The following is a 27,312-nucleotide window of genomic DNA, read 5'->3' on the forward strand; positions in this document are numbered from 1 at the left end:
AAGGAGTCGGTGCTTGGAGGGCACACAGGTTGACTAGATCCCAGTGTTCCCAGTTCTCGGACCTCTGGGATTCTAGGGGTTGCAATCACCAGTCTAAGTGCTTTCCATTACTTCCGCTGGCTAAGGAGGTTATTTTACTTCCCACTCCTGATCGCTCCGTGTATCTCCTCCTCCCAGTCCTCTTCACTCAGGGCCTTCTCAACATGCTAGAAAAATGTGTTTAAGGCCAGGCACAGTTGCTCACACCTGTAATCCCAGCACTTTGGGAGGCTGAGGCGGGCGGATCACCTGCAGTCAGGAGTTCAAGACCACCAGCATGGCCAACATGGTAAAACCCCCTCTCTACTAAAAACACAAAAATTAGCTGGGTGTGGTGGTGACTGCCTGTCATCCCAGCTACTCGGGAGGCTGAAGCAGGAGAATCGCTTGAACCTGGGAGGTGTAGGTTGCAGTGAGCCGAGATCATGCCACTGCACTCCAGCTGGGGCAACAAAATGAGACTCCATCTCAAAAAAAAAATTAAAAAGTTTATTAAATTGATAAACCAGTCACCTGATTTGGAGGAGGGGGACCTGGGGGTATATTAGCCTGTTCTCACACTGCTATAAATATCTGAAACCGGGAAATTTATGAAGAAAAGAGGTTTAGTTGGCTCACGGTTCCGCAGGCTGTGCAGGAGGCAAGGCAGCATCTGCTTCCAGGAGGCCTCAGGGAGCTTTTACTCATGGCAGAAGGCAAAGTGGGAACTGCTGCCTTACATGGCGAAAGCAGGGGCAAGAGAAAGTTGGGGGGCCACCCACTTTTAAACATCCAGATTTCACAACAACTCATCCAAGAGAGATGGTGTTAAACCATGAGAAACTGCCCCATGATCCAATCACCTCCCAGCAGGCCCACCTTCAACACTGGGGATTATAATTGAGCATGAGATTTGGGTGGGGACACAAAGCCAAACCATATCAGGGAGTTACTGAGCTGATTAGTTCTTAGAATAAATTACCCAGTCTTCTGGATACGTAGACAGAGTTCTGGAGGGTTATAGCTTAGAAAAGGCTAGAAGCTCGTGTTGGGGACTTTCTCTTTTAGTTTTCTCTTTTTCAAGAGACAGGGTCTCACTCTGTCACTCAGGCTGGAGTGCAGTGGTGTGATCCTGGCTCACTGCAGAGTTGAAATCCTGGGCTCAAGTCCCTCCCAAGTGGCTGGGACTACAGGTCTGCACCACCATATCTGGCTAATTTATATTTTTTTGTAGAGACCAGGTCTTGCTTTGTTGCCCAGCTGATCTCAAACTTCTGGTCTCAAGCAATCCTCCCACCTCAGTCCCCAAAGTGTTTGGATTACAGGCGGGAGCCACTGTGCTCTACCAGGGTTGGTGTTCAAATTTTTACAGAGAAGAAAAGAATTTCACTGGTAATTGTCAGAGCAGTCCTTAAGGATATGTCAGAAAGAAAAAAATTATGATTTGAGATAGAAAAAAAAGCCCAATGTATATAACAGAGAAATGCACAGTAATAGGGAAGTGATGAGGAGAGCAGACCCAAGACACCCCATTTCTAGATGGCGTGGATGCACCATATTGTTTAGGTAAAGAAAGGTACATAAAACATGAAATTTTTTTTTTTTTAAAGCTTCTAGTCTAGGTAAGTTTATAGAAAGTTCCTCACATTTTTAGTGACGATACCATTTTGCGAGGTGGCTTATGGAGTACGAGACAAAGCATAATGCAAAGGTGTCACTGTGATGTCACGGGGAATCAAAACCACAGGGGGTTCAATGGGACTAGGCCTGGACATGCCAAGTTATCAGGTCACAAAATCCATCATGTTTACAAACTTAAGTCTTCTGCTCAATTTTTCTCTATCCCCAAAATTTTACTAATTTAGCACTTGGAATTAAACTTTATTGGCCAATTATTATTGTTATATCAGTATACTATGTTACATCTCACACAACATTTTCAGGTCCATCAATTTTGCTCTCCAGATAGTCAATCATTTATTTATTCAAAAAATACAGATTGATAACAAACCAGCATTGGAGGTGCTTGAGAAACACTGAACGTATCATTGTCAAGAGACAAAGATACCACCCCTTGTGGTGTTTACATTTAGCACAAAAGGCAAAACATAAATAAATAAATAAAACAAGCCTAATAAATAAGAGAACAATATAGTACACTAGATGACACGTACTCTATGGGGAACAAAGAGCCTCCACTGAGCCCAGCAAGGGCAACTGGAAAGGTGAGCTCCGGATGGGCTCTGGGGTGAGTAGGGTTATACGGCATCACTGAGAGGCTGGATCTCAGAAGACTCAAAGGAAGAAAGGGAATAATGAGTCAAGGGACATCAGGGAAAAGGGAATTTCAAGCAGAAGCCACAGCGGGGGGAAACGGCCCTATGATGGGAAGCGCCTGCTTTGGTGGAAACCCAGCCATGAGGCCAGGGCAGCTGGAGCAGAATGCAAAGGGAAGTGGGGGAGGAAGAGAGAATCAGAGGAGGGATGGGGGTTCAGAACCTCTAGGGCCTGCGGGTTCACTGTGAGGATTCTGACTTTCACTCATCATTGTGATGGTATCACCATCTGGGTCACTGTGATGCCAACATATCCTTGGGTGCTAAAAGGATCAGCCCAGCTGCTGTAGAGAGAATAGGAGTGGAAGGGCCTAGAGCCCAAGCAGGACCACTGTGAGGAAACGAAAGTCATAATCCAGAGTGGCAGGATGGAGTTCCGACCATGGTTACAGCAGCAGGGTGGCCAGGACAACTGAACGCCAGACATATTCTGAAGGTAGGACCAACAGGGCTTGCTGATGGACTGGATGTGGGCTGCAGAAGTCAAGAAAGCACTCAGTTGGACGCCTGGCCTAAGCAATCAGAAGAATGGAGCTGTCACCCAGTGACAGGGAGCAGCCTGTGGTTTTTGTGGTTGCAGTTAGGAAGAGACTTGGGGAGAAATTTGTGGTTAAGTTTTAGGCAAATTGAGTTTAAAATGTCTATTTTAATATCAAGCGGACAGCTGAATATAAAAGACGCATTCAGAGGAAAGGAGAGGGAAAGCCAGGAAATGGGTATGGATGTAGAGGATTTTGCTGGTAATGAAACAAAGTTCCAGAGGAAATAGTGGAAACCTTTCAGGAGTTGGAAAGGGAAAGAGGTCATTACAGGAGACACACAAAACTGTGAACCTAAGAATGCAAGAGATGAAGACTCACATAGGTCTACTGACTGACATAAACCATAATAAAATGCACAGTGAGACAGCATTCAGCAGAGACAGTGAGACCAGAGTACTGGGCTACACGGTGGGAAATGGATACTCCTGGGCCTCTCGTTCCACTCTATGGAGAGAGTAGAAGACACATGGACGTGTTCTCCCTCCCACCCAGGGTTTCCCCGTCTCAGTGAATGGGTGGTGCCCCATGGAAGGGGTATCTCAGGCCACCCTCCTGATCCCTGGGGGAAGGGATGCTGTGGCTGAGCTGAAGGCCACCTTCCCTACACAGACCCTGCACGAGGGAGGGCTAGGGCACACCGGCCCGCGGAACACCAAGAGGAGGGACATGAGGATGCGTTATTCCCTCTGTTTGCAAATCTAACACAGAGAGTAGAAGTGTTCGCTCATGATCAATTTAAAAAATCTAGGAAGAAGGCTACGTTAATAATATGATCGGAAGGTAAGTTAAAGATGTCAGTCGAAAAAATCTCCCTGGAAGAGAAAAACATCTTGAACTTCAAACTGAGGAGGAAAATTAAACCTTCTGCAGATTATTGTCAGATAATGTGAAATAATTTGCCATTAATTAATATTTGGTTACCATTTAAACATTTTAGCATTTGTATAACTATTATTTTTATTATTATTATTATTATTACTATTATTATTTTTGAGACGGAGTCTCGCTCTTCGCCCAGACTGGAGTGCAGTGGCGCCATCTCAGCTCACTGCAAACTCCGCCTCCCGGGTTCACGCCATTCTCCTGCCTCAGCCTCCCGAGTAGCTGGGACTACAGGCGCCACCACCACGCCCGGCTAATTTTTTGTATTTTTTTAGTAGAGACGGGGTTTCACCGTGGTCTCGATCTCCTGACCTCGTGATCCGCCTGCCTCGGCCTCCCAAAGTGCTGGGATTACAGGCATGAGCCACCGCGCCCGGCCATAACAATTATTAGAAGACAGTGATACAAAGAAGGCAGCAAGGTTAGCCTTAAATGACTTTTAAAACTTCTGTTGGAAAGGTATAGAATATACTTTAAAAATAAGTTAAATATTATCATCATTTCATCATTATTATAATGTATTTAAATGGAAAAGCTGAATTCAAACCAGCAATATCAAATATGACCTTAAATATTTACCATACCACTGCGAGGCCAGTACAATTGTTCCACATATGGGAACCATAACAAGCAGCTAAAAGAGAGAGAGAAGTGTTGTTTGAGGTTTTTTTTTTTTTTTTTTTTTTTTTTTTGAGACGGAGTCTCGCACTGGGCTGGAGTACAGTGGTATGATCTCGGCTCACTGCAACCTCTGCCTCCAGGGTTCAAGCAATTCTCCTGTCTCAGCCTCCCGAATAGCTGGGATTACAGGCTCCTGCCACCACACCCAGCTAATTTTTTTATTTTTTATTTTTTTTAAGTAGAGACAGAGTTTTACCTATTGGCCAGGCTGGTCTCGAACTCCTGAGCTTGTGATCCACCCACCTCAGCCTCCCAAAGTGCTGGGATTACAGGCATGAGTCACTGTGCCCAGCCTTAAGGTCTTAAAACTAATAAATATCTACATTAAAGAACAAGTTGAATGAAAATTCTGATAAATTCCTAAAGGGTATCCAAAGAAAAGGAAAAAGTCTAGCAGTCAGTGATATTAGATTCAGAGGAATGAGCTTTGTAATTCTTAAAAATCAGTCCCAGAATAAAAAGGACTTTAAAAGTAATTGAGTAAAGTCATAGGAAATGTGACTGTATAAAGGAATGGCTCTAAATGTATTAATCTAGAAGGAAGCAACAGGTTAAACAGTAAGAGGTAAGAAACAAAAAATAAGGAACAAGAGAGAGACAGAGAGAGTGACAGGGAACGAGAGATAGAGGGGGGAAGGAGAGAATGAGAAGAAAAATCAGGAAAAGGAGGAGAAACAGAAGTATGGATGTGATACTGGAATAGTATCAGACCATTCTGAATCAGTTTAAGAATTGCCATGTCTAATTCTTATATGGAAGACTTGGAATACAAGGATGTTGAAAGGAATAACAAATTATAATGCAGGTATAGAAATCCTTATGTAATCCAAGGTCATTAATTTGAAGGAAGACTCATCAAGAAACTGTGATCTAGAAATAGAGGTTGAGATTGCTGCATTTATAAAATTATTATGCTCTATAATCTTCCCATATGCAAATATTGCGTATTCCCTCTTTTGTCCCATGGAAATATTTTGCAGCAACAAGGAATCAAGTGCTGACCTAAATGGGGGTATCTGTTAAAACTTAGTATATTGATATCCTTCACCCCACTCCAGGAACGTTTGCTAGGCTGGGACTGCATCTTGGGAACAGAATTTTAGAGATGATCATCTCTTACATCAGAAGCAGGATCTAAATGATCCCTGGATGCCCAATTTCCCGACTCTGCTACTGTCATGGGTGGCAAGATAAGAGGAGTTGCATCGCAGATGAAAAAGTAAGGCCGAAGAAGACCAGAGAAGAGTTGGTTGAATGTGTAGATATAAGATCCATTGGTGACGTCGTAGAATGAGATTTCACCGGCTTCATAGTCCAAGAATATCCCAATGCAGCGAGGACTTTCCAGTAGGAGAAGAGGCACCGATGAGGAGGCAAGGACCATGTACTCATTCCCTTTCAGCAGCCACAGGGCCCAGACCCCGTTCTCAGGAGACGGTGTGGTTTCCCCCTTTCTCGGCAGCGTGTCTTGACAGACCCCTAAACCCCACTCTGCTCTTTCTTCCACCAGAACCTCCCAGTAATGCCTCCCAGATGAGAAGCTCTGCAAACCCAGGATGCAGGGCCACGTGTCAAATCGCTCAGGGTTGTTGGGGACATCCCTCCATAGTTCTCCATCCTGCACACTGCGCAGGTCGGCGGTCAAGAGCAGACTCGGGTGCGCCGTGGCGGGATCCAGCTTTACATCCACTGCGGAAGGAACATGGTGGAGCAGGTGAAAGGAAAGAAAGGTAGAAACTCAGGAAACCACGGAAATGAATAGTCCCAGAGCTCCTCACTTCTCTCTCTAACAACGCCTAGAGAAAACAAATCAGTATTTCGCCTTACAGGTGAAATCTTCTTTATTACTTTATTATTCTTTATTACTTTCTGGTGTATTCCACTGTTACCTCTGCATAATCCAGAACTCTTTAACTTCCTCAATAAAAACAACTATTGATGATGACAAACCAAGTAAATAATCATTTAGTTTCCTTTCATTTACATGTAAAGCGTGTGTGTGTGTGCGTGTGTGTGTGCGTGTGTGTGTGCGTGTGTGAGAGAGAGAGAGAGAGAAAGAAAGAGAGAGAGAGACAGGGTCTTGCTATGTTGCCCAGGCTGGAGTGCAGAGCTATTCATGGGCATAGCCATGGTCCACTACAGCCTCAAACTCCTGGACTCGAGATCCTCCTGTGTCTGCCTCCCCAGCAGCTGGGACTACAGGTGCACACCACCATGTCTGGCTTACATCCAAAGCATTTGGGTGCACTTAGGAGGATCTTCTGCATTTAACATAAAATTTACAAACCTCTTAGGAATTCTTTTCTTAAAAATTTATAGGAGAATTTTATTAATATTAAGCCACTACTTTCAAAGTTATATTACTGTGGTAGGCAGAATTCTAAGATAAACCCCATGACCTTCACACCATGGTGTTAGTCTCATGAGTATGTTATACTATATGACCAGAGAGAGATTATCAAGGTGAGTCTAATCTAATCCCACAAGTTCTGTAAAATCAGAAAGTTTTCTCTGGCTATTGGGTTGGTGGCAGCAGGAAAGGTCAGTAAGACGTGGATTTGATATCTCTTTGCTGGCTTTGAAGATGGAAAGGTCATATGAGGAGAAAAATGAGTGATCTCCAGAGCTGAGAATCGCCCCCAACCAACAGCCAGCAAGACAACAGGAATCTCAGTACTGCATTTGCATGGAATTGTATTATGCCAACAACCTGAATAAGCTTAGAGGGAAGGTTCTTCCCCAGACCTACAGAGAAGCCTAGCCTGGCCAACACCCATATGTGGGCCTTGAGAAAACCTAAGCAGAGGAGCCAGCTGATCCTACCTGGATGTCTGATCTTCAGAACTGTGAGCTACTAAATGGTATGGCTTTAGGCAGCTAAGCTTGTAGTTATTCATTATGTAACAATAAAAAATATTGATACTCTGAAGTCCCAGCGAGATTGATGAGACATTTGACCCATACACATAATAAATAAATACATCTAGATATGAAACCTCAGTGAAGGGGGGATGTAAAATATTCAGTGGATTTCCTTATTAGCATTGCTTATAAATAGTAAGTTAATTAATAATATGGTTTGGGTGTGTATCCCCTCCCAGTCTCACATTTAAATGTGATTCCCAGTGTTGAAGGTGGGGCCTAGTGGGAAGTGCTGGATCGTGGGCGCTGATCCCCCATGAATGTCTTAATGCCATCCCACTGGTGATAAGTGAGTTCTTTATCAGTTCATGCAAGAGCTGGTTGTTTAAGAGGAACCCGGCACTTGCCCACTTCACTGCTTCCCTCTTGCCATGTGATACGCTGGCTCCCCCGTTGCTTTCCACATTGACTGTAGGTTTCCTGAGGCCTCACCAGAAGCAGGTGCCAGCACCATGCTTCCTGTACAGTCTGCAGAACCATGAGCCAAAACAAACCACATTTCCTTATGTTAATAAATTACCCAGCCTCAGGTATTTCTTTATAGCAATGCAAAATCAGATTAACATGTTAATATAGTTTGATTTTTAATATCAGAATACTGCTTCTACTGCTACTACTATTACTACTACTGCACTACTCTTCCTATTACTGCTATTACTACTACCACTACTGCCACTACCACTATACTTACCTGCCTTTAAACACTTCTAGTGAACTTTTTTTTTTTTTTTTACTTGAGACAGAGCCTTGCTCTGTTGCCCAGTCTGGAGTGCAGTGGTACAATCACAGCTCGCTGCAGCCTCCACCTCTCAGACTCAAGCCGTCCCCCCACCTCAGCCTTCTGAGTAGCTGGGAAGGCGTACACCACCATGCCCAGCCAGTTTTCTGTATTTTTTGTAGAGATGGAGTTTTACTATGTTGCCCAGGCTGGTCTTGAACTCCTGGGTTCAAGCGATCCATCGGCCTCAACCTCCCAAAATGTTGGGATTACAGGTGTGAGCCACCATGCCCAGCCTAGTGAATTTTCAAAAATTTTTTAATTTAATTTAATTTTTGAGATAAGAGTTTCACTCTTGTTGCCCAGGCTAGAGTGCACTGGCACAATCTTGGCTGACTGCAACCTCCGCCTCCTGGGTTCAAGTGATTCTCCTGCCTTAGCCTCCCAAGTAGCTGGGATTACAGGCATGCACCACCACACCTGGATAATTTTGTATTTTTAGTAGAGATGGGGTTTCTCCATGTTGGTTAGGCTGGTCTTGAACTCCTGACCTCAGGTGATCCACCTGCCTCGGCCTCCCCAAAGTGTTAGGATTACAGGTGTGAGCCACCACGCCCAGCCTAGTGAACTGTTATTGATACCCAACCTGAGTGGTCACATAACTGCATATTGCATTATTTTTATTAACTCATATAACCACCCTGAGGGTCACCATTGTCATCCCTACATTACACAAGAGTAGATTCCGAGTCAAAGAGTTCATGTGGTCTTCCCAAACTCTAGAGGTAAATAACAGAGATGGAAAGGTAGGTCTCCACGGATTGTGCATTTAACAGAAGTCATGTATTCCCATGTCATGCCTGCTCCAGCACATTTGTCTGCTTCATTTCTAACAAAAGAGATCTGTGAAATGGCTTTTGACATGGTCTACACCCCATTCCTCTCCCTACCCCTTCTCTCCTGAACTCAATTCTTCATCATGATGTGACCACACCCCAACCAAACTGCTCATGTCCATCTTCCCAGGGACCTGCGTGTTGATGAATGGCTATTTGTCAGAGTTTGTCTTTTTATTTAGATGGAGTTTTGCTCTTGTTACCCAGGCTGGAGTTCAATGGTGTGATCTCGGCTCACTGCAGTCTCCGCCTCCTGGGTTCAAGCAATTCTCCTGCCTCAGCCTCCCGAGTAGCTGGGATTATAGGCATGCACCACTATGTCTGGCTAATTTTGTATTTTTAGTAGAGACGGAGTTTCTCCATGCTGACTAGGCTGGTCTCAAACTCCTGACCTCAGGTGATCCGCCCACCTCGGCCTCCCAAAGTGCAGGGATTACAGGTGTGAGCCACCACACCTGGCCCAGAGTTCGTCTTCAATGATTTTTCTGTATCTCTCAACACTACTGAGAATCCACTTGTGCTGGAAAATCTCCCTTTTCCACAGACAGCACTCACCCATGTTTCCCTTCTCTCGCTGCTCACTACTCCTTCATCCTCTTTGCTGTTCTCTTCTCCTCCACCACCACCACTGGAGAAACCTATGGTCCCAAGACTTGGACTTCTTCTCTCTCTCTCACCTCACTCCCTATCTACCCGGGGGTTGACTGGCTCATTGCTTTGATAAAATTCCAATCATATGCTGACTGATTCCCAATGCATGTGCTTAGCTTTGAACTTTACCCTGAAAATCCCTATTGTACACTCATCTGCCCACCTGATAGAAACATGTGGATATTTAGCACTCATCGCAACATCCATGTGTCCAAACCCCAACCCCTTCTTCTGCTTCAATTGTAGCTTTCCTCTTCAATAGAAGTGGCAATCACATTTTGCCAGTTTGCAAGCTCCAAAACCTTGGAATCATTCATAGCTCTTCTTTTTAATAGCACATCATATGTAATCCAATAGCAAATCTTAACAGCTCTGCCTTCAGTGTATAACAAAAATATGTCCATCTTGCGGCACCTTCCGTAATAACATCTGTTCCAACACATAATCATCTCTCATCAAATTACTGCAAAGACCCTTAACTGCTTTTCCCATGTAATCTTCTCCTCTCCGTAATTTACTTACAAGAAACCATACAAAGTGATCCTCATAAAACATTAGTCCAATCAAACTATTTTTCTAGGTACAACTTTCAATGACGTCCTGTTTCACTCAGGGATAAAGTATCCTGCTCAGAGTGGCCTGCCTATCCAGCCCTTCCGTGGTCTCTCTGACCCTCCTGTCATTTAGTCTGCCACAGTCTCCTCACACTGACATCCTCACAGCTCCTGGAACACACCTGCCATCCTCCATGTCAGGCCTCAGCACTCATTTCTGCTGTCTGAGTGTTTACTTCCAAATCATATATGTGCTGCATTATCCCCACGGGGCGAGGTCCTTCCTGGTCACCTTATTCAAAACCAGAACTTCTCATTACCCTTTTCATACTCCTTTTTATTTTATTCAATATTCTGTATCAGCCTCTTACAGCCTGTGTATTTTTGCTAAGTACGTATCTGCAACACAAAGCTATGGATTGTAGCATATTTTGCTGTTGTTGTTGTTTAATGATATATTCCAATGTTTAAAAGAATGGATGAGATAGAATTAATAAAACATTTTGAATTGTTTCATTCAATAAAAATAAATATGGATATGAGGTTACTGAGTCTAAGGGTGCCATGATGATTTTAATCGAGTCGGGCATTTAGTATACATTGATCTACCCAGGAGAATGTGGGTACTATGCTGCGGAGATGGATTTTCTCATTAAGGGACTTTACACTCTTTCCCTGTAAGTAGTGAAGCCACTATTTAGACATAGTCAGTTTTCATTACTTGGGCTAAATTAGATTTTAAAATGAAATTTTAAACAATACTGAATCTATACTGTTTTAAAGAATAATATAATCAGATTGAACAGACTAATTTTTTGTGACACTGCTTATTCCTACATAAAAATAATTGACAATATTTTTGGCTTTATTGACTCACTAATTCAAGCAACTCATCAAATTCTCAGCCAATACATTAAACCAAACTTCATGTTAATTAATAACTTTGCAATGCTTTCATATTGATAACTTTTAGGAGGTGGGGTGCTTTCAAATGTTTCATTTTGTCCTCCAAACATTTTTAGCATTTTATAAACAAGGAAATGTAAATCTACTGGAACTAACGTTACTCATATCACAGCTAATAAGAGATGAACTACAATTTTGAGCCCACTGTTCTAACCACATGTAGATTCTATGGGTGGCTGTGATTCTGATACTGCTCATGAATACACCAATCCTCATTTTTCTGGGCATGGTACACTCTCCCACCGAAGGAGACCAGAGAATTCTACCCTAAAATATGGCACCCCGGTATGCCCCTTATTTTAAATTAAAGGCCCTTGGAGACGAGCACACACTGGAAGAAGCTTTATTCTAACACTCATTTATCTGCCTAAAGTCCCTGTGTTTTAATTAATTTAGTTCATACTGCAGGAAGACAGACAAGTCTGTCAACACACCTGGACGGACTTCAGTCACAAACCACTGTCGATTTTTCAACAGACTTTGTCCCAAGCCACTGTACGTACTCCAAGTCCAATGAATCCACCAAAAAATCATTTACTATCCCTCTAAAATCATCCACGCCTCCCCATCTCCCTTTCCTCCAATAAAGAAGGGTATATAAGCATCCGCATCCCATTGAGTTACTGGGTAATTATTCTCCTGCGATTCTGCTGTGCTTTGAATGTTAAACTTTTTCTATGCCTTTGTTCCTGTTTGTCTTTGGTCAATTAATTTTCAGCAAACATTCATAGTGAAAGGGGAAAGTTTTCCCTTGCCCCCTACACTGTCTCCTTGAGAGTTTGGCTTAGCCATGAAATCTCAGGAAGGCCACATGCCCAATTCAGCATGGATGCCTTTAAGAGGAGTGCATGAGTCCCCATGCCTATGATACTGTGAAGTGTGTATTTGGTCTACAGTGCATGAGTCCCCGTGCCTATGATACTGTGAAGTGTATATTTGGTCTACAGTCACCATGCCTATGATACTGTGAAGTGTGTATTTGGTCTACAGTGCATGAGTCACCATGCCTATGATACTGTGAAGTGTGTATTTGGTCTACAGTGCATGAGTCACCGTGCCTATGATACTGTGAAGTGTGTATTTGGTCTACAGTCACGATGCCTATGATACTGTGAAGTGTGTATTTGGTCTACGGTGCAGGATTCACCATGCCTATGATACTGTGAAGTGTGTATTTGGTCTACGGTGCAGGATTTACCATGCCTATGATACTGTGAAGTGTGTAGTTGGTCTACGGTGCATGAGTCCCCATGCCTATGATACTGTGAAGTGTGTATTTGGTCTACAGTGCATGAATCCCCATGCCTATGATACTGTGAAGTGTGTATTTGGTCTACGGTGCAGGATTTACCATGCCTATGATACTGTGAAGTGTGTATTTGGTCTACAGTGCATGAGTCCCCGTGCCTATGATACTGTGAAGTGTGTATTTGGTCTACAGTGCATGAGTCCCCGTGCCTATGATACTGTGAAGTGTGTATTTGGTCTACAGTGCATGAATCCCCATGCCTATGATACTGTGAAGTGTGTATTTGGTCTACAGTGCATGAGTCCCCATGCCTATGATACTGTGAAGTGCGTATTTGGTCTACGGTGCAGGATTCACCATGCCTATGATACTGTGAAGTGTGTATTTGGTCTACAGTGCATGAGTCCCCATGCCTATGATACTGTGAAGTGTGTATTTGGTCTACAGTGCAGGATTCACCATGCCTATGATACTGTGAAGTGTGTATTTGGTCTACAATGCATGAATCCCCATGCCTGTGATACTGTGAAGTGTGTATTTGGTCTACAGTGCATGAGTCCCCATGCCTATGATACTGTCAAGTGTGTATTTGGTCTACGGTGCAGGATTCACCATGCCTATGATACTGTGAAGTGTGTATTTGGTCTACAGTGCATAAGTCCCCATGCCTATGATACTGTGAAGTGTGTATTTGGTCTACGGTGCAGGATTCACCATGCCTATGATACTGTGAAGTGTGTATTTGGTCTACAGTGCATGAATCCCCATGCCTGTGATACTGTGAAGTGTGTATTTGGTCTACAGTGCATGAGTCACCGTGCCTATGATACTGTGAAGTGTGTATTTGGTCTACGGTGCAGGATTCACCATACCTATGATACTGGGAAGTATCTATTTGGTCTACAGTCACCATGCCTATGATACTGTGAAGTATGTATTTGGTCTACAGTCACCATGCCTATGATACGGTGAAGTGTGTATTTGGTCTACAGTGCATGAGTCCCTGTGCCTATGATACTGTGAAGTGTGTATTTGGTCTACGGTACAGGATTCACCATACCTATGATACTGGGAAGTATCTATTTGGTCTACAGTCACCATGCCTATGATACTGGGAAGTATCTGTTTGGTCTACAGTCACCATGCCTATGATACTGTGAAGTATGCATTTTGTCTACATCCTGTTTACTGACATATAGTTCTAAAAATCCTTGGAATTTCCAGAAAGACAAGAGTGTCTTTTGCATGCTACTAAGATGACTTATGGTTTGTGATCCCCCAGAAAGCCTCCCATGGGTGTGGGTTGCCAGGAGAACCAACCATGTGATTAGAGGCTTGAAACTTTCAGTGCCATGCTCCCACCTACCTCTGAAGAGAGACGGGCTGAAGGGTGGGTTGATAAACCAATGGCCTATGATTTAATCAATCACGTCTACAAAGTGCTTCCATAAAAACCTAAAAGAACTGAGTTCATTGGCGGGGCACGGTGGCCCACGCCTGTAATCCCAGCCCTCTGGGAGGCCAAGGCAGGCAGATCATTTGAGGTCGAGTTTGAGACCAGCCTGGCCAACATGATAAGGCCCCGTTTCTACTAAAAATATAAAAATTAGCCGGGTGTGGTGGCAGATGCCTGTAATCCCAGCTACTCAGGAGGCTGAGATAGGAGAATCGCTTGAACATGGCAGGTGGAGGTTGCAGTGAGACAAGATGGTGCCACTGCACTCCAGCCTGGGGACAGGGTAAGGCTTCATCACAAAAAAAAAAAAAAAGAAAAGAAAGAACTGAGTCCTGAGGACTTCCAGATCACTGAACACGTGGAGGTTCCCAAGGTAGCATGCCTAGAGAAGGTGTGGAAGCTCCGTACCCTTTCTCACAAACCTCACCCTGGGAATCTCTTCCATCTGTTTATCTCTAGCCTCTGTAATGCCCATTATAATAAATGAGTAAATATGTGTCCCTGAGTTCTGTGAGCTCTTTCAGGAAATCAAGTGAACTCAAGAAGGGGTTGTGGGAACCCCAATTTACAGTCAGTTGGTCAGAATCACAGGCCACAACCTGTGCTTGTGGCTGGCACGTGAAGTGGGGTCAGTCTTGTGGGACTAGGCCCTCAACCCGGAGGACCTGGTGCTATCTCCAGGTAGATAGTGTCAAAATCAAATTGCATGGAAGGACATCTGGCTGGAGTATGTGCTGGAGAACAGATTGGCTGTTTGCGGGGAGAAATCCCCACACATTTTGGTGACCAGAAGTGAGGTGTTGTATTGACTCTGTAAGACAACTTCTTCCCCCATCTCTTCAATCACCTGGCCCGTTTCTACGGCTCCCAGCACCGCGAGGGAGGTGGAGCTCTGTCAGCACGGGTCTTGGAGTGAGACAATGTGGCACAGAAGTCCCCACACCCAGGAACAAAGCAACGGCAACACCCTCAAAACAAGCTTCTGCTGATCCGGGCCGCTAAGACTTCAGGTTCTGCCAACAGCACACCCTCAAAACAAGCTTCTGCTGATCTGGGCCGCTAAGACTTCAGGTGCTGTTGCTCACTGCAACTGACTGGCACAGTGATAAACTGCAATACGAGGCAAACCCCAGGCAGCCTACTTCCCAGTCTCTAAGATGCAAACTACCTTGGAACTTCCTCAACAGTTCCCTCCTCCCAGGGATGCGGCACGCTGTCTTCAGTTCCATGGGGATGCTCTCCGCTTCCAGCCTTGTGACGGCCTTACTTCTGGGAAGAGCACAGAAACCACAGAGGTCAGCAGGGCTCTCCACCAGCTCCTCTGCCTCTCCCAATCCCTTCACCAACTAGAAAGCACGTATACCTGCTCAGGACTCCTCTCACACCCTGAAAAGGAAAGAAAAATACAGTGTAAGCTGGACTCTGAACTGCTTTTCCCAGTCAGACTGAGGACACCACGAAAATTTCCTTAGAAATTACTGGAAAACATTATTAAGACAAAATTATAGGGGACAATAAATCTCTTTTTTTTTTTTTTTTTTTTTTGAGATGGAGTTTTGCTCTTGTTACCCAGGCTGCTGGAGTGCAATGGCGCGATCTCAGCTCACTGCAACCTCCACCTCCCTGCCTCAGCCTCCCAAGTAGCTGGGATTACAGGCTCCCGCCACCATGCCTGGCTAATTTTTTTTTTTTTTTTTTTTTTTTTTTTGTATTTTTAGTAGGGACGGGGTTTCACCATGTTGGCCAGGTTGGTCTCGAACTCCTGACCAGAGGTGATCCGCCCACCTTGGCCTCCCAAAGTGCTGGGATTACAGGCGTGAGTCACTGCACCCAGCCAAATCGCTTTTCTTTAAAGCTATACAAATTTTAGGTTAATTCCTGCAACATCTATCAATTTAATTATCTTCTGAATTAATAATTCTGCCACTTGGATATTGTAACAGAGTAACATTCTGCAGGTAATTCGGACGGAGCAGGATAAAATAGATCCTAAGTACTCACAGAATTTATCTGAGGGGCAGGGATGGGTTCCTTAAATAAAGACACAAAATGTTTCCCTAAATGTCTTCATAGGAATTATAAATTCCTAATTCTCTGAACCAACGTACCAGAGCTATTCCTATGAGTAGGTTATCTAAGTAGATTAATAAAGGAAGCCTTTAATAACTACTAACATTACTTTCTCAAAGTAGATTATTAAATAAATATATCTGTGATACATTTATTATATTAATAATTGTATTTGGGATACATTTCCCCTCTCCCCTTCAAAACAGTCGCCAGTCAGATAAGTTTTGATGGCATAAAAGAGGGAAATAATTTGCTTTACCCTGTATGGGAATGTCAGGCCTCGGTCTTGGCCTTCGGGGGTAAAATGTAGCTTATTAGTACCAGGGAAGAAAGGAAAGTATAAAAATATACAGCCTGGGCAACACAATGAAGTCTCATCTCTACTAAAAATTTTTTAAAAATTAGCTGGGCATGGTGGTGCACACCTTTAGTCCCCGCTACTTGGGAGGCTGAGGCATAAGGATTGCCTGATCCCAGGAGACTGAGGCTGCAGTGAGCTATGATTGAGCCACTGCACTCCAGCCTGAGTGACAGAGTGAGATCCCGCCCTTATGAAACAGTAGATAGATAAGATACCTTATTTAAGAATATACCCTCCCATGCTGGGCGGGGTGGCTCACGCCTACAATCCCAGCACTTTGGGAGGCCAAGGTGGGCAGAGCAATACTGTTGTTGAAATTGTCAAGCCGGGCACAGGGGCTCACGCCTGTAATCCCAGCACTTTGGGAGGCCGAGGTGGGCGGATCACCTAAGGTTAGGAGTTCAAGACCAGCCTGGCCAACATGGCGAAACCCCATCTCTACTAAAAATGCAAAAAAAAAAAAAAATTAGCCAGGTGCTGTGGCACTCGCCTTTAATCCCAGCTACTCAGGAGGCTGAGGCAGGAGAATCGCTTGAGCCAAAGAGGCAGAGGTTGCAGTGAGCCAAGATCACACCACTGCATACTGCATTCTAGCCTGGGCAACAGAGCGAGACTCCGTCTCAAAAAAAAAGAAAAGAAAAGAAAAGAAACTGTCAAAGTTCTTGTGTTTTGCTGTCTGCTATTTGGAAAATTCCTTCTTACTCTTAGTTTGCTAACAAGGAAATGAGCACAGCAATAATAATAAAATATAAATTTAACATATATAAGATAAAATGAGACAAACGGTTTTACAAATTCATTTCATGGTCCTCTGCCTTGTAATCAGTACTGTTTAGTAACTGTACTTGCAAATATTATACAGAGAGTTAATATGATTATTAATATTCATGGCAATTTCAGTGTCTAGAACTGAGTCAGAAAAGGTAGAATCTGTGGGTCAGCTGTTAAATGAAAACATGAATCACTTAGTTTAGAATCCCCTGAGTGAGTCATTGGGGAGGAGATAGAAGTTGGCCCAGATAAATTTCTGTTGCCATTGGTTCTATCCAGAAAACATGGATCCATCAACAGCTCTGGCTTTCCCTGTTCACTTGGGATATGATGTCTTCACAGAGGATTAAAAACAAAGATTCCCTTTCAATGTTATTCATCTTTCTGTTCTCTAATCCCAAATAGACTGGGAGGAAGCTGCACGGGAGTCCACGTAATCCCTCCTCACCATGCCTGGAACGGGCACGCAATGTGGGCCAGGAAATCAATGTTTGCGTTACAATCCAATATAACAATTTCAACTGGACAATTTAAATCATTATTTATCCTTCTGGCCAGTGACACTAAAATGTGTTATGCAGACTTTCTGGGTTAGCCATCCCTGAAAAACAGCAATGCCATCATGGAAAAACCGCAAACTGACTCTGAGGTTTTAGGAATTACTTCTCAGCCAGCAGAGTGTAGCCTGTCCTTTTCCTAGCTGTTTAAATTTTCAGAAATCATTAATTTTAATTTTAAAAATTCTTTAGTCCTTAAAACGAACTATATGCTGTTTGTCTGTTTGTTTCTTGAGATAGGGTCTTGCTATGTTGCCCAGGCTGGTCTCAATTTCCTTGGCCCAAGCAATCCTCCTATCTCAGCCTCCCTAATAACTGGGACTACAGGCAAGTGCCACCATGCCAGACTCAAACTATATGATTCTCTAGAATCTCATGATTCTGATGCCAGGAATGGCATCTGAGTAAATTCTAGGGTGTTTAAGCTGCCTTCTGAGTAAATTCGAGGGTGCCCTTTTCCTAAAGAACATAAACGCCAAAGTGTTTGTCTCTCTGAAAGCCACTGTACTAGTCCCTGTCACCTCAGTCTCACACCTGCCTGCTTTTCTGGCACCCGGTCTCACCTCCAGCAGACCCAGGGCCTGGCGCTGGCACCTCTCCTGCAGCTCATCTGCCAGCTCCTTCAGGGCCTTGCTCTGCTGGACCAGCCGGCTCTTGCTCTCCCGCAGTCTCTGCAGCGTCGCTCGCTCCTCCGCCTCCAGCCGCCTTAGCTGCAGTTGCTCCTCCTGGGCCAGAAAGCCACGATGCTTCTCAAACTCCAACCTGAAGCGCTGCCTCTGCATTTCCACTTTCTCCTGAGGTGACACAGTGGATCACATCATCAGCGCTCGGCCTCCTGCAGCCAAGTACAGGACAGTGCTGGAGAAGGCAACGTCCAGACTTCCCTGGCATCCGTAACTCTGTGGACTGACTGGCTGCATTCTAACAACATGCACAGACTGCAGTCCATTCGTATAAGAAGTAGCCCAGGAGAGTTTTCAAATTAAGTTTAAAAAACACTGTTGGACTGGAGTTCCCATTTTGCCACAGGCTTGGGGGCAAGGCACTTTTATATTGAAGTTTCAGTACCATATACAAAATGTGAGGTTCTGGGGAGGTTGAGGCAAGAGGATTGCTTGAGGTCAGGAGTTCAAGACCAGCCCGGGTAACAAAGCAAAACGTGACCCCATCTCTAAAAACATTAAATGAACTGACCGGGCATGGTGGTAAGCCCTGTAGTCCCAGCTACCCACAAGGCTGAGGTGGGAGCATTACTTGAGTCTAAGAGCTCGAGGCTGCAGTAAGCTGTGATTGCACCACTGCACTTCAGCAAGACTCCATCTCTTAAAAAATGTGGGGAAAAAGAAGAGTATGTGGATTACGGCTGAATATCTATTAAACTACGAGAACAGTGATCGGCATAGAGCAGTCACACAACAGGTTACTATTTACTAGTCGATTAGTCACTAGAACCATTAGAAACAACCGAATTATGAAGAAATGTTAGAGACCTAGAATTGTTTGAATAAGAACAGGCTGAGAGACGAGAAAATATGCACGCTGTTTCACAATACGGTAATAGTGAACACAACCAACAACCATAGGTCTAACGTTCTCTACAAAGCCAAGAAACAACTAAGTAATGCTCAGGCCACTGAGTTCAGAGTTCACGTCAGGGAATTAACCCCGATTTCTACCCGAATCTCGCGTCTCCAGTTTCTGAACAGACCGAAGGAACATACTTCATCCCAGGCTTAGTTTCTAGATTTTCTTCTCTCGAGATAAGTATATTGGAAACTAACTTTAAGCTGAGTAGGAGAGGCAAATCACTCCCTCAAAGTACCTGTACCTCCCATTCTCTGTCCTGTTTTATCGATTTGTTTTCTTTTTTGTAGATATTCATGAGGTACAAATGGAGTTTTGTTACACTGTTACACTGCTTTGTAGGTGAAGTCATTTGCCTGGTTTTTTTTAATCTTTTTTTTGAGACAAGAGTCTTGCTCTGTCACCCAGGCTGGAGTGCAGTGGCACAATCTTAGCTCACTACAATCTCCTCCTCCTGGGTTCAAGTGATTCTCCTGTCTCAGCCTCCCAAGTAACTGGGATTACAGGCACACACCACCATGCCCAGCTAATTTTTGTATTTTCAGTAGAGACAGGGTTTCACCATGTTGGTCAGGCTGGTCTCAAACTCCTGACCTCATGATTGGCCCACCTTGGCCTCCCAAAGTGCTGGGATTATAGGCGTGAGCCACTGTGCCCAGCCTATCTGCCTGTTTTTAAACGTGGTAACTTCTTGTTTTGACTGAAAGGCATAAGCTATCACCTTTTTAAACTAAATATCCCCTAAGACTTAACTCCTTCCTTCCATTTTCCAACTCTACCTCCTTCTACCATTTTCTAAATCACCAGATTCAGAAAACTTCATCTTCTTTCTGAAATCAGGCAAGTCTGAATTCCATACACTGATTCCTGAAAGGTGTAACTCATGTAAATATGAGAAGCTCTCTTCATATCAGAGGCTGTGCTGTCGTGGGGTGGGGCAAAAAACCCAGCCACTAGAAAAGAGTTGAGTCATACCTGGGGCATGAAGGGGGGTGTGGTGGGAAGCGATTTGCCTGCAATTCATCTTCCTTTCACACCACCCTCTTGAGCACAACTATATCTGCAGATAGAGAAACAGGAAGGGTTGTTTTGTAGTATTTAGAATACCTTGTGACCAAAAACGTGCTTGCTGCATTTGGCTCACATGGATACATTCTTGATGGTAAAGATCATGCAAGTTTACTTGGCTTAGAACAGGGATCTCAGTATCATCCCTACTTAAGAATAATCAGTAGAGGGTTTAAAACATGCAGGAACTCAGCTCTCCAATATGGGCATTCTGATTTTATAGATCTACGGTCAGGCCAGGATTGAAAACAATAGACTTGTATTTCAGCCTGAAAAGAACAAAAATTATCCATCAATATTACAATATTAAATAATGTACATCCTATCACTATGTATATTATAGGCAAATAACTAACATTATTTAATATTGTAAAGCTTTGTTCTTGCTCTTTTTATCTCGATTGCCACTACCCAATCCAAACTATGCTTTACTAGCTTGCTCTTCCTGCAAAACCCACGGCTATATCCCTATCATCTAGAGTTGCATCTTATACTGTCACTACTAGTTTTAAAATATTCATTAATAATATTGATGAACAAGTTTGTCAGTATCAACGTTAATAAGTTTAAATATTTCTTCACACATCTGAGTAACGTTAGGTACTAAAGTTATTAACATCAATATTATTTAATATTGATAACTTTTATCCTTTCCTATCACTATCTAAATTATTTACCTATAATGTACATTTTTCTTTTCTTTTTTCCTTCTTTTTTTTGAGACAGAGCTTCACTCTTGTTGCCCAGGCTGGAGTGCAATGTGCGCGATCTCAGCTCACTGCAACCTCTGCCTCCTGGGTTCAAGCAATTCTCCTGCCTCAGCCTCCTGAGTAACTGGGATTATAGGCATGCGCCACCACGCCCGGCTCTTTTTTTTTTTTTTTTTTTTTTTTTGTATTTTTAGTAGAGATGGGGTTTCTCCATGTTGGTCAGGCTGGTCTTGAACTCCCGACCTCAGATGATCCTCCTGCCTCGGCCTCGCAGTGTACTGGGATTACAGTTGTGAGCCACCATGCCTGGCCTTAATGTACATGTTTCTTCTGGGATAAGTGTTATCTTTTCCTATCCCTATGTGTATATATATAGTAATCTAGTAATGTAGTAAATATAGAAAAATGTAGTTTAAAAAGTCTTTATATAATATCTGTGTAAAGATAGAGTATAAGACTAAATTTTCAAAGAAAACAAGAAGGAAATAATTATAAATATATAGAGTCATCAGAAAAGAAGGGTTATTTGGAAAAGGAAAAAGAATAGGAATATTCTGTAGAGTATAACCTACTATATATCATATTACATAATATATTACATGAATATATAGAACTATACACACAGTTTCTATATATAGTTTCTCAATCTTGACACTATTGACATCTTGAACAGATCATTTTTTCTCATAGGATATGGGAGCTGTCCTGTGGACTACAGGGTGTGAAGCTGCATTCCTGTCTCTACTAGATGACAGGTGCACTGTACCCACCCTTCCTCAGTTGTGACAACCAAAAATATCATCTCCAGAAATTGCAAAATGTATCTAGGGGGGTGTGGGTATCGCCTCAGGTTGAGAATCACTGTGTGTGTGTGTGTGAGTGAATCACTGTGTGTGTACAAATCACTGTGTGTGTGTGTGTGAATCACTGTGTGTGTGTACGAATCACTGTGTGTGTGTGCGTATACACATGTTCACATGCATGTGCATGAATGAAACATAGAATAAAAAGAGCTAGTGAGGTATTAAAAAATGGAATATGTGTATGTACAGATGATCAAAAAAGGCTGAACGTTCGGATTATTTCCCTGTATATAAGATGATCACTTTGGGCTGTACTTCTTCTGTTACAAAGTTGTGAAATATTCATTATTTCATTCACCTAACAAATATTTTCAAACTAGTAGTGACAGTATAAGATGCTATTCTAGGCGACAGGGATACAGCAGTGGGTTTTACAGTAAGATCAAGCTAGCAAAGCTATTTAATTGTAATTTGGATTGGGTGACAGCAACAGAGACAAAAAGAACAAAAATGAACCATATCATTTGAGGGTACAGGGATGACCCAGGATGGCTCTGAGGTGTTCTTGGGCATATATGGAAATGGAAAAAAAGTGCTGGAGAATGGAAGATGTTGGAAGAATTACTGACCCGAATCTGGATCCTTCAAACAGGCAAGCCTCCTAAAGCCCCAACACGGTCTTACCTTCCAAATGACAGTCTTTTTCCCCACACTGGCCTCCTGAGTCAAGGCATCCTCCAGCTCTTTCCTCACAAGTTCCAGAGCCATCTGGAGCTTTACCTGTTTGGGAAGATATTTCAAAGCTGTTACAGATGCTCTCACTCAGTACCTAACATCACGCAGATGTGTGAGGAAATACAAAGATCAATTTAAACCATCTCTTGAAAGCACATAAAAAATGTTCAATATCATTAAAAACTAAACATAAATGTATTTAAGTTTTAGTGTCAGGGTCTCGCTCTGTCACTCAGGTTGTTGTTCAGTGATGCGATCATGGCTCACTGCAGCCTCAAACTCCTGGGCTCAAATGGTCCTCCTACCTCAGCTCCCAAGCAGCTAGTACTCAAGGCACACTCAGCTAATTTTGTTTTCTGTAGAGATGGGGTCTTACTATATTGCCCAGGCTGGTGTCAAACTGCTGGCCTCCAGAGAGTCTCCCATCTTGGCCTTCCAAAGTTCTGGGATTACAGGCGTGAGCCATCATGCCTAGCTCCTTAAATGTATTTCAATACCAGATACAATCAAATAGTTATCTAAAAGTATGCTCACTGCATTGTTATATACAATAGTATAACCTAACTAAAACATTAAAGATAGGGGAGAAAAAAATTATATTAACTGGATAGAATTAAAATAGGATGTTACAGAATGTTTAACGACAAGAAATACAATGATAATGTCCAATAAATAAATATATTTTACAAAACAGCATTAATTTTGAAAAAAATGTGCTGGTAATAAATATATTAAAACTGGGCTGATGTAAATGAGAATATTAGACGAAATGTCATCTATTGGTATTTGGATGAAGAGTGATGCTATTATATCTCTCTATATTTCAACTTCTTGAAGTTATTGATTACTTTATGATAAAGCATGGGTTTATTAATGTAGTATTAGTAGTATTATTAGGTCAGAAGGAACTTGGGAGGTTATCATATTTTATATGAAAAAATACAATATGTTGTAAACTTACAATGAGTAAAAATATGAGAACTAAATCTTCCTTCAATGATAGGGCCCTCACTAAAAGTAAATATGTGTATTTTATTTACAGAAAATACCCACAAAGATACATACATAAACAGGATTTTAATTAAAAAATTCTATTCTCAAAGTTACTTAATAAATCCTACATACACATCAATTGTTTTTAAAAGGAGAATATTATAATTGTTATACATAAAATAACAGTAGAATTCATGATACCATTTGACCCAGTGGGGAAAGTGGCATTTGTTTTGGTGTTTACAAAGAATGAACACTTTGACACTTGTAGATAGAGAAAGCACTTTGACACTTGTAGATAGAGAAGAGCTCCCTCAGGCCAAAGAAACTATCAGCAAAAGCAAGGAGATGTGGCACAGTTAGGAAAACAGTGATTCGGCTAAATTTGCTGGGTTTCCTGGCTAGTTAAGACAAGAGCTATGGAAACACAACTTAGGGCCCTAGAAAGCTATCACTGACAGGCTCAGGAGTTTAGATAATATTTATTTGGTATTTAACTGAAGAACTACTGGAAATACAGAGAATACCTTTAGAAATATTACCCTAGAGGCTGGGCTGCCTGTAACACCAGCACTTTGGGAGGTCAAGGAGGGTAGATCACAAGGTCAGTAGTTCAAAACCAGGCCAACACGGTGAAACCCCGTCTCTACTAAAAATACAAAAATTAGCCGGGCGTGGTGCCGTGTACCTGTCTGTAATCAGGAGGTTGAGGCAGGAGAACTGTTTGAACCAGGACCCGGGAGGCAGAGGTTGCAATGAGCGGAGATCGCACCACTGCACTCCAGCCTGAGCTACAGAGCTAGACCCCGTCTCAAAAAAAAAAAGAAAGAAAAGGAAAAAAGAAAAAAAGAAATATTACACTACCAATCCTCTGTATGGTATTTTCTGGACTTTTTTTAAAAAAAAAAAAAAAAGGCAAGAACATAGCAGAAAAGTTTAACTAGAAATTACCTAGTACCTACATCTCGCCAATGACAATGAAAATCAAGAAGACATACCAAGAGAGATATTGTTAGGTCCAGAGGGAAGGGGAAAATATCCTAAACCTTAATTTAAAAAAACAAAATAAATAAATAAAAATTTTAAGAAAGCTAGTATTTGCAATGCACTACAGCACAACTGATAGTCCTTTGGTTAAATATGTCAGTAGATTAAAGACGACTTAGACCTCCTCTGTGCTGGCAGTTGTTCTACATGCTGGGATTAAAGTGTGTTCAGAAAACACCCAAGAACTTTTGAAGGGCACCAGTAGGAAGAATTCTACACGAAATTTCACAGATGCCACTTTGGGGGCCAAATACTTCCATTTTGTTTTTCTTCTTTCTCTTTTAAGCTTCCCGGGCTACACTCCAAATGAAGCACCCCTTCATTGAGGATGTTCGAATCCTAAGTCCCCAAATCCCTGCTGATGGAGAGCCACCCGCGGGCCACCCTCTCCTACTTCAGGAGGCACGGGCGCCTGAGCTTTGGAGGGATCGGAACCCGTGCCCAGCTGGACACTCTTCCTAACAACGCCCAAACCCGTGGGTTGCTTTGGTGACAACACTCATTTAACGTAAACACTGTGCATAGGCAAAGCATTGCACAAATGAGAACTACTACGGCAAGTTTACGATATAGATGTACAGTAGTTACCAAGAATGAACTGGACCACAGCCCTCCCGACCAGAGCCCAGCTGAGGGACCAGACTATCCGCACCAGGAAAATCCAGCCCAGCGCGAGTTCGAGGACAGGAGAGTGCTTGAGGGAGGAGCGGACGGTGTAAAATAATGGTTGTGTGTCGCAAAGGGGGTTACCCCAGCCAAGGCAAGGAGACCCACACTGAGTGAGCCGCGTGGGCGGCGGGGACGGCGCGGGGAGCGGCCGTGGGAGCCGCTCAGGAGACGGGTGGCCTTGGCGGCTCCGCTCCGGACGGTCGCCCGCTTCCCGGTCCCGCAGCGCCCGCAGCCCCCGCCGGGGGGCGCCTCACCTGGTAGCGGCCGGCGGCCTCCTGCAGCGGCGCCGTGCGGTGCGTCCTGTGGTCCGGGCCGGCGTCGCACACCCAGCACAGCGCCGCCTGGTCCTCCTCGCAGAAGCGGCTCAGCTCCTCGCCGTGCCGCGCGCACCGCCGCGCCCCGGGCCCCGCGCCCAGCCCCAGCCGCCGCACGCTGTCCACCAGGCCCGCCAGCTGCCGGTTGGGGCGGAAGCCCGCGGGCCGGAAGGGGCCCCGGCACTGCGGACAGGCGTAGACGCCGCCCTGCGCGACGTCCGACTTCTCGCAGAACTCGGAGATGCACCTGAGGCAGAAGCTGTGGCCGCAGTCCACGCTGACCGGCTCCTGCAGGAAATCCAGGCACACGGGGCACCGCGCCTCCTCGCGCAGCCGCTCCCCGGGCGGCCCCGAGGCCATGGCCCGCCTCCCCGGGTGGCTGCGCTCCCGGCCGCCCGCACCGTCTCCCCTAGCGGTCTGCACGGGGGAGGAGCCCACGCTGCGGGAAAGCAGGCGCCGGTGGGTGGTGTCCGCTGGCCTCAGTTCAAGAGCTCAGACGAGCCACACCCGGTGAAAAGCCACCACTCAGGCGCTCCCAACGTCGGGGGTAAAATTAACGTTATGGTTCCACCCACCCCCGCCACACACACACCCAGGAAACTGGGCATTTCTAACTGGAATCCCTCGTCATCTCCTATTTTCACTGTCAGTAGATTTGGAGAATTGCTACATTCCCTCCTTCCTTCCATCTTTTTTTGGTTTGTTTTTGTTTTTTTGTTTTTGTTTTTTGAGAGGGAGTCTCGCTCTGTCGCCCAGGCTGGAGTGCAATGGCAAGATCTCGGCTCACTACAGCCTCTGCCTCCCGGGTTCAAGCGATTCTCCAGCCTCAGCCTCCCGAGTACCCGGGATTACAGGCGCCCGCCACCATGTCCGGCTAATTTTTGTATTTTTTAGTAGAGACGGGGATTTCACCATTTTGGTCAGGCTAGTCTTGAACTCGTGACCTCAGGTGATTGCCCGCCTCGGCCTCCCAGAGTGCTGGAATTACAGGTGTGAGCCACCGCGCCCGGCCTCCATCATTATTATGTAGATTTTGTGCAGATTTCTGAGGTACCACTGCAGTTTTGTTACATGGATACACTGCATAAAGTCTAGGCGTTAGCTGTAATCGTGTACATTGTTCTCATTCGGTGATCTCTCATCCCTCGCCCGCCTTCCACCCTCTGAGCCCCTTCATTGTATACTGAGCTATCCATGGTCCTCTCATACCATAATCGTTTCTTAAAAACCTTTCCCTCTTTATATGGCATAATCACTTTTTAAGTGTTTTTTTCCAAACTTCATTTTTTTCTCTTGCACTAATTACCGCTAGATAAAGAAATGAGACACCACCTGACACGGGAAGATGCCTGCATAGGTGTGTATAACTATAGGTTTACAGCCCAGCCAAAAATAATTCTAAATATTTAAATAAATATCTGGCCTGGTTCAATGAGGGTCCTCTAAGGAATACACAAGTGTTGTAGGATTGTTGCAAAGCCAATCTTGGAGACGACACAGCTATAGAGATGCTCATCAGAAGGAGTAATTCAAGCTTAGCCTCTCAGTGCTGTACCTGTCAGATGGGGGAGGCTGAGACAGGAGCAAAATGATTTGACAGAGTATGTTACTTCATCCAATGGGAGACTGAATCAGGATAAAGTACATTAAAGTCTCCAACGTCGTCCAGAAAGTAGACAAGTCTGGGGCAGTGTCTGCATCTGTGCAAAATAACTTTAGTGTGGTTGAGTTTGAAGTGATGGTGGGGTGTGCCTCTGGC

General features: G+C 44.0%; 1 protein-coding gene across 2 annotated transcripts; it reads right to left on the reverse strand.

The window, feature by feature from the left end:
• Positions 1 to 1,982: 1,982 nt before the first annotated feature.
• Positions 1,983 to 26,081, reverse strand: TRIM58 (tripartite motif containing 58). Of its 2 annotated transcripts, none has more exons than XM_001086222.5 (6): positions 25,494 to 26,081; positions 22,480 to 22,575; positions 18,194 to 18,424; positions 15,235 to 15,257; positions 15,040 to 15,140; positions 1,983 to 6,148 (listed from the first exon to the last, which is right to left on the reverse strand). In XM_001086222.5, the coding sequence occupies exons 1-6, from the start codon at positions 25,911 to 25,913 to the stop codon at positions 5,559 to 5,561; spliced, it is 1,461 nt and encodes a 486-aa protein (XP_001086222.2). In that variant the 5' UTR covers positions 25,914 to 26,081; the 3' UTR covers positions 1,983 to 5,558. The 2 variants fall into 2 exon arrangements, with proteins under 2 accessions (XP_001086222.2, XP_028704737.1); XM_028848904.2 differs by having other exon boundaries at positions 5,339 to 6,148; positions 15,040 to 15,137.
• Between the last annotated feature and the right edge of the window lie 1,231 nt (positions 26,082 to 27,312).

The sequence above is a fragment of the Macaca mulatta genome, chromosome 1 (genome assembly GCF_049350105.2).
Source record: "Macaca mulatta isolate MMU2019108-1 chromosome 1, T2T-MMU8v2.0, whole genome shotgun sequence".
In the NCBI taxonomy this organism is placed as follows: Eukaryota; Metazoa; Chordata; class Mammalia; order Primates; family Cercopithecidae; genus Macaca; species Macaca mulatta.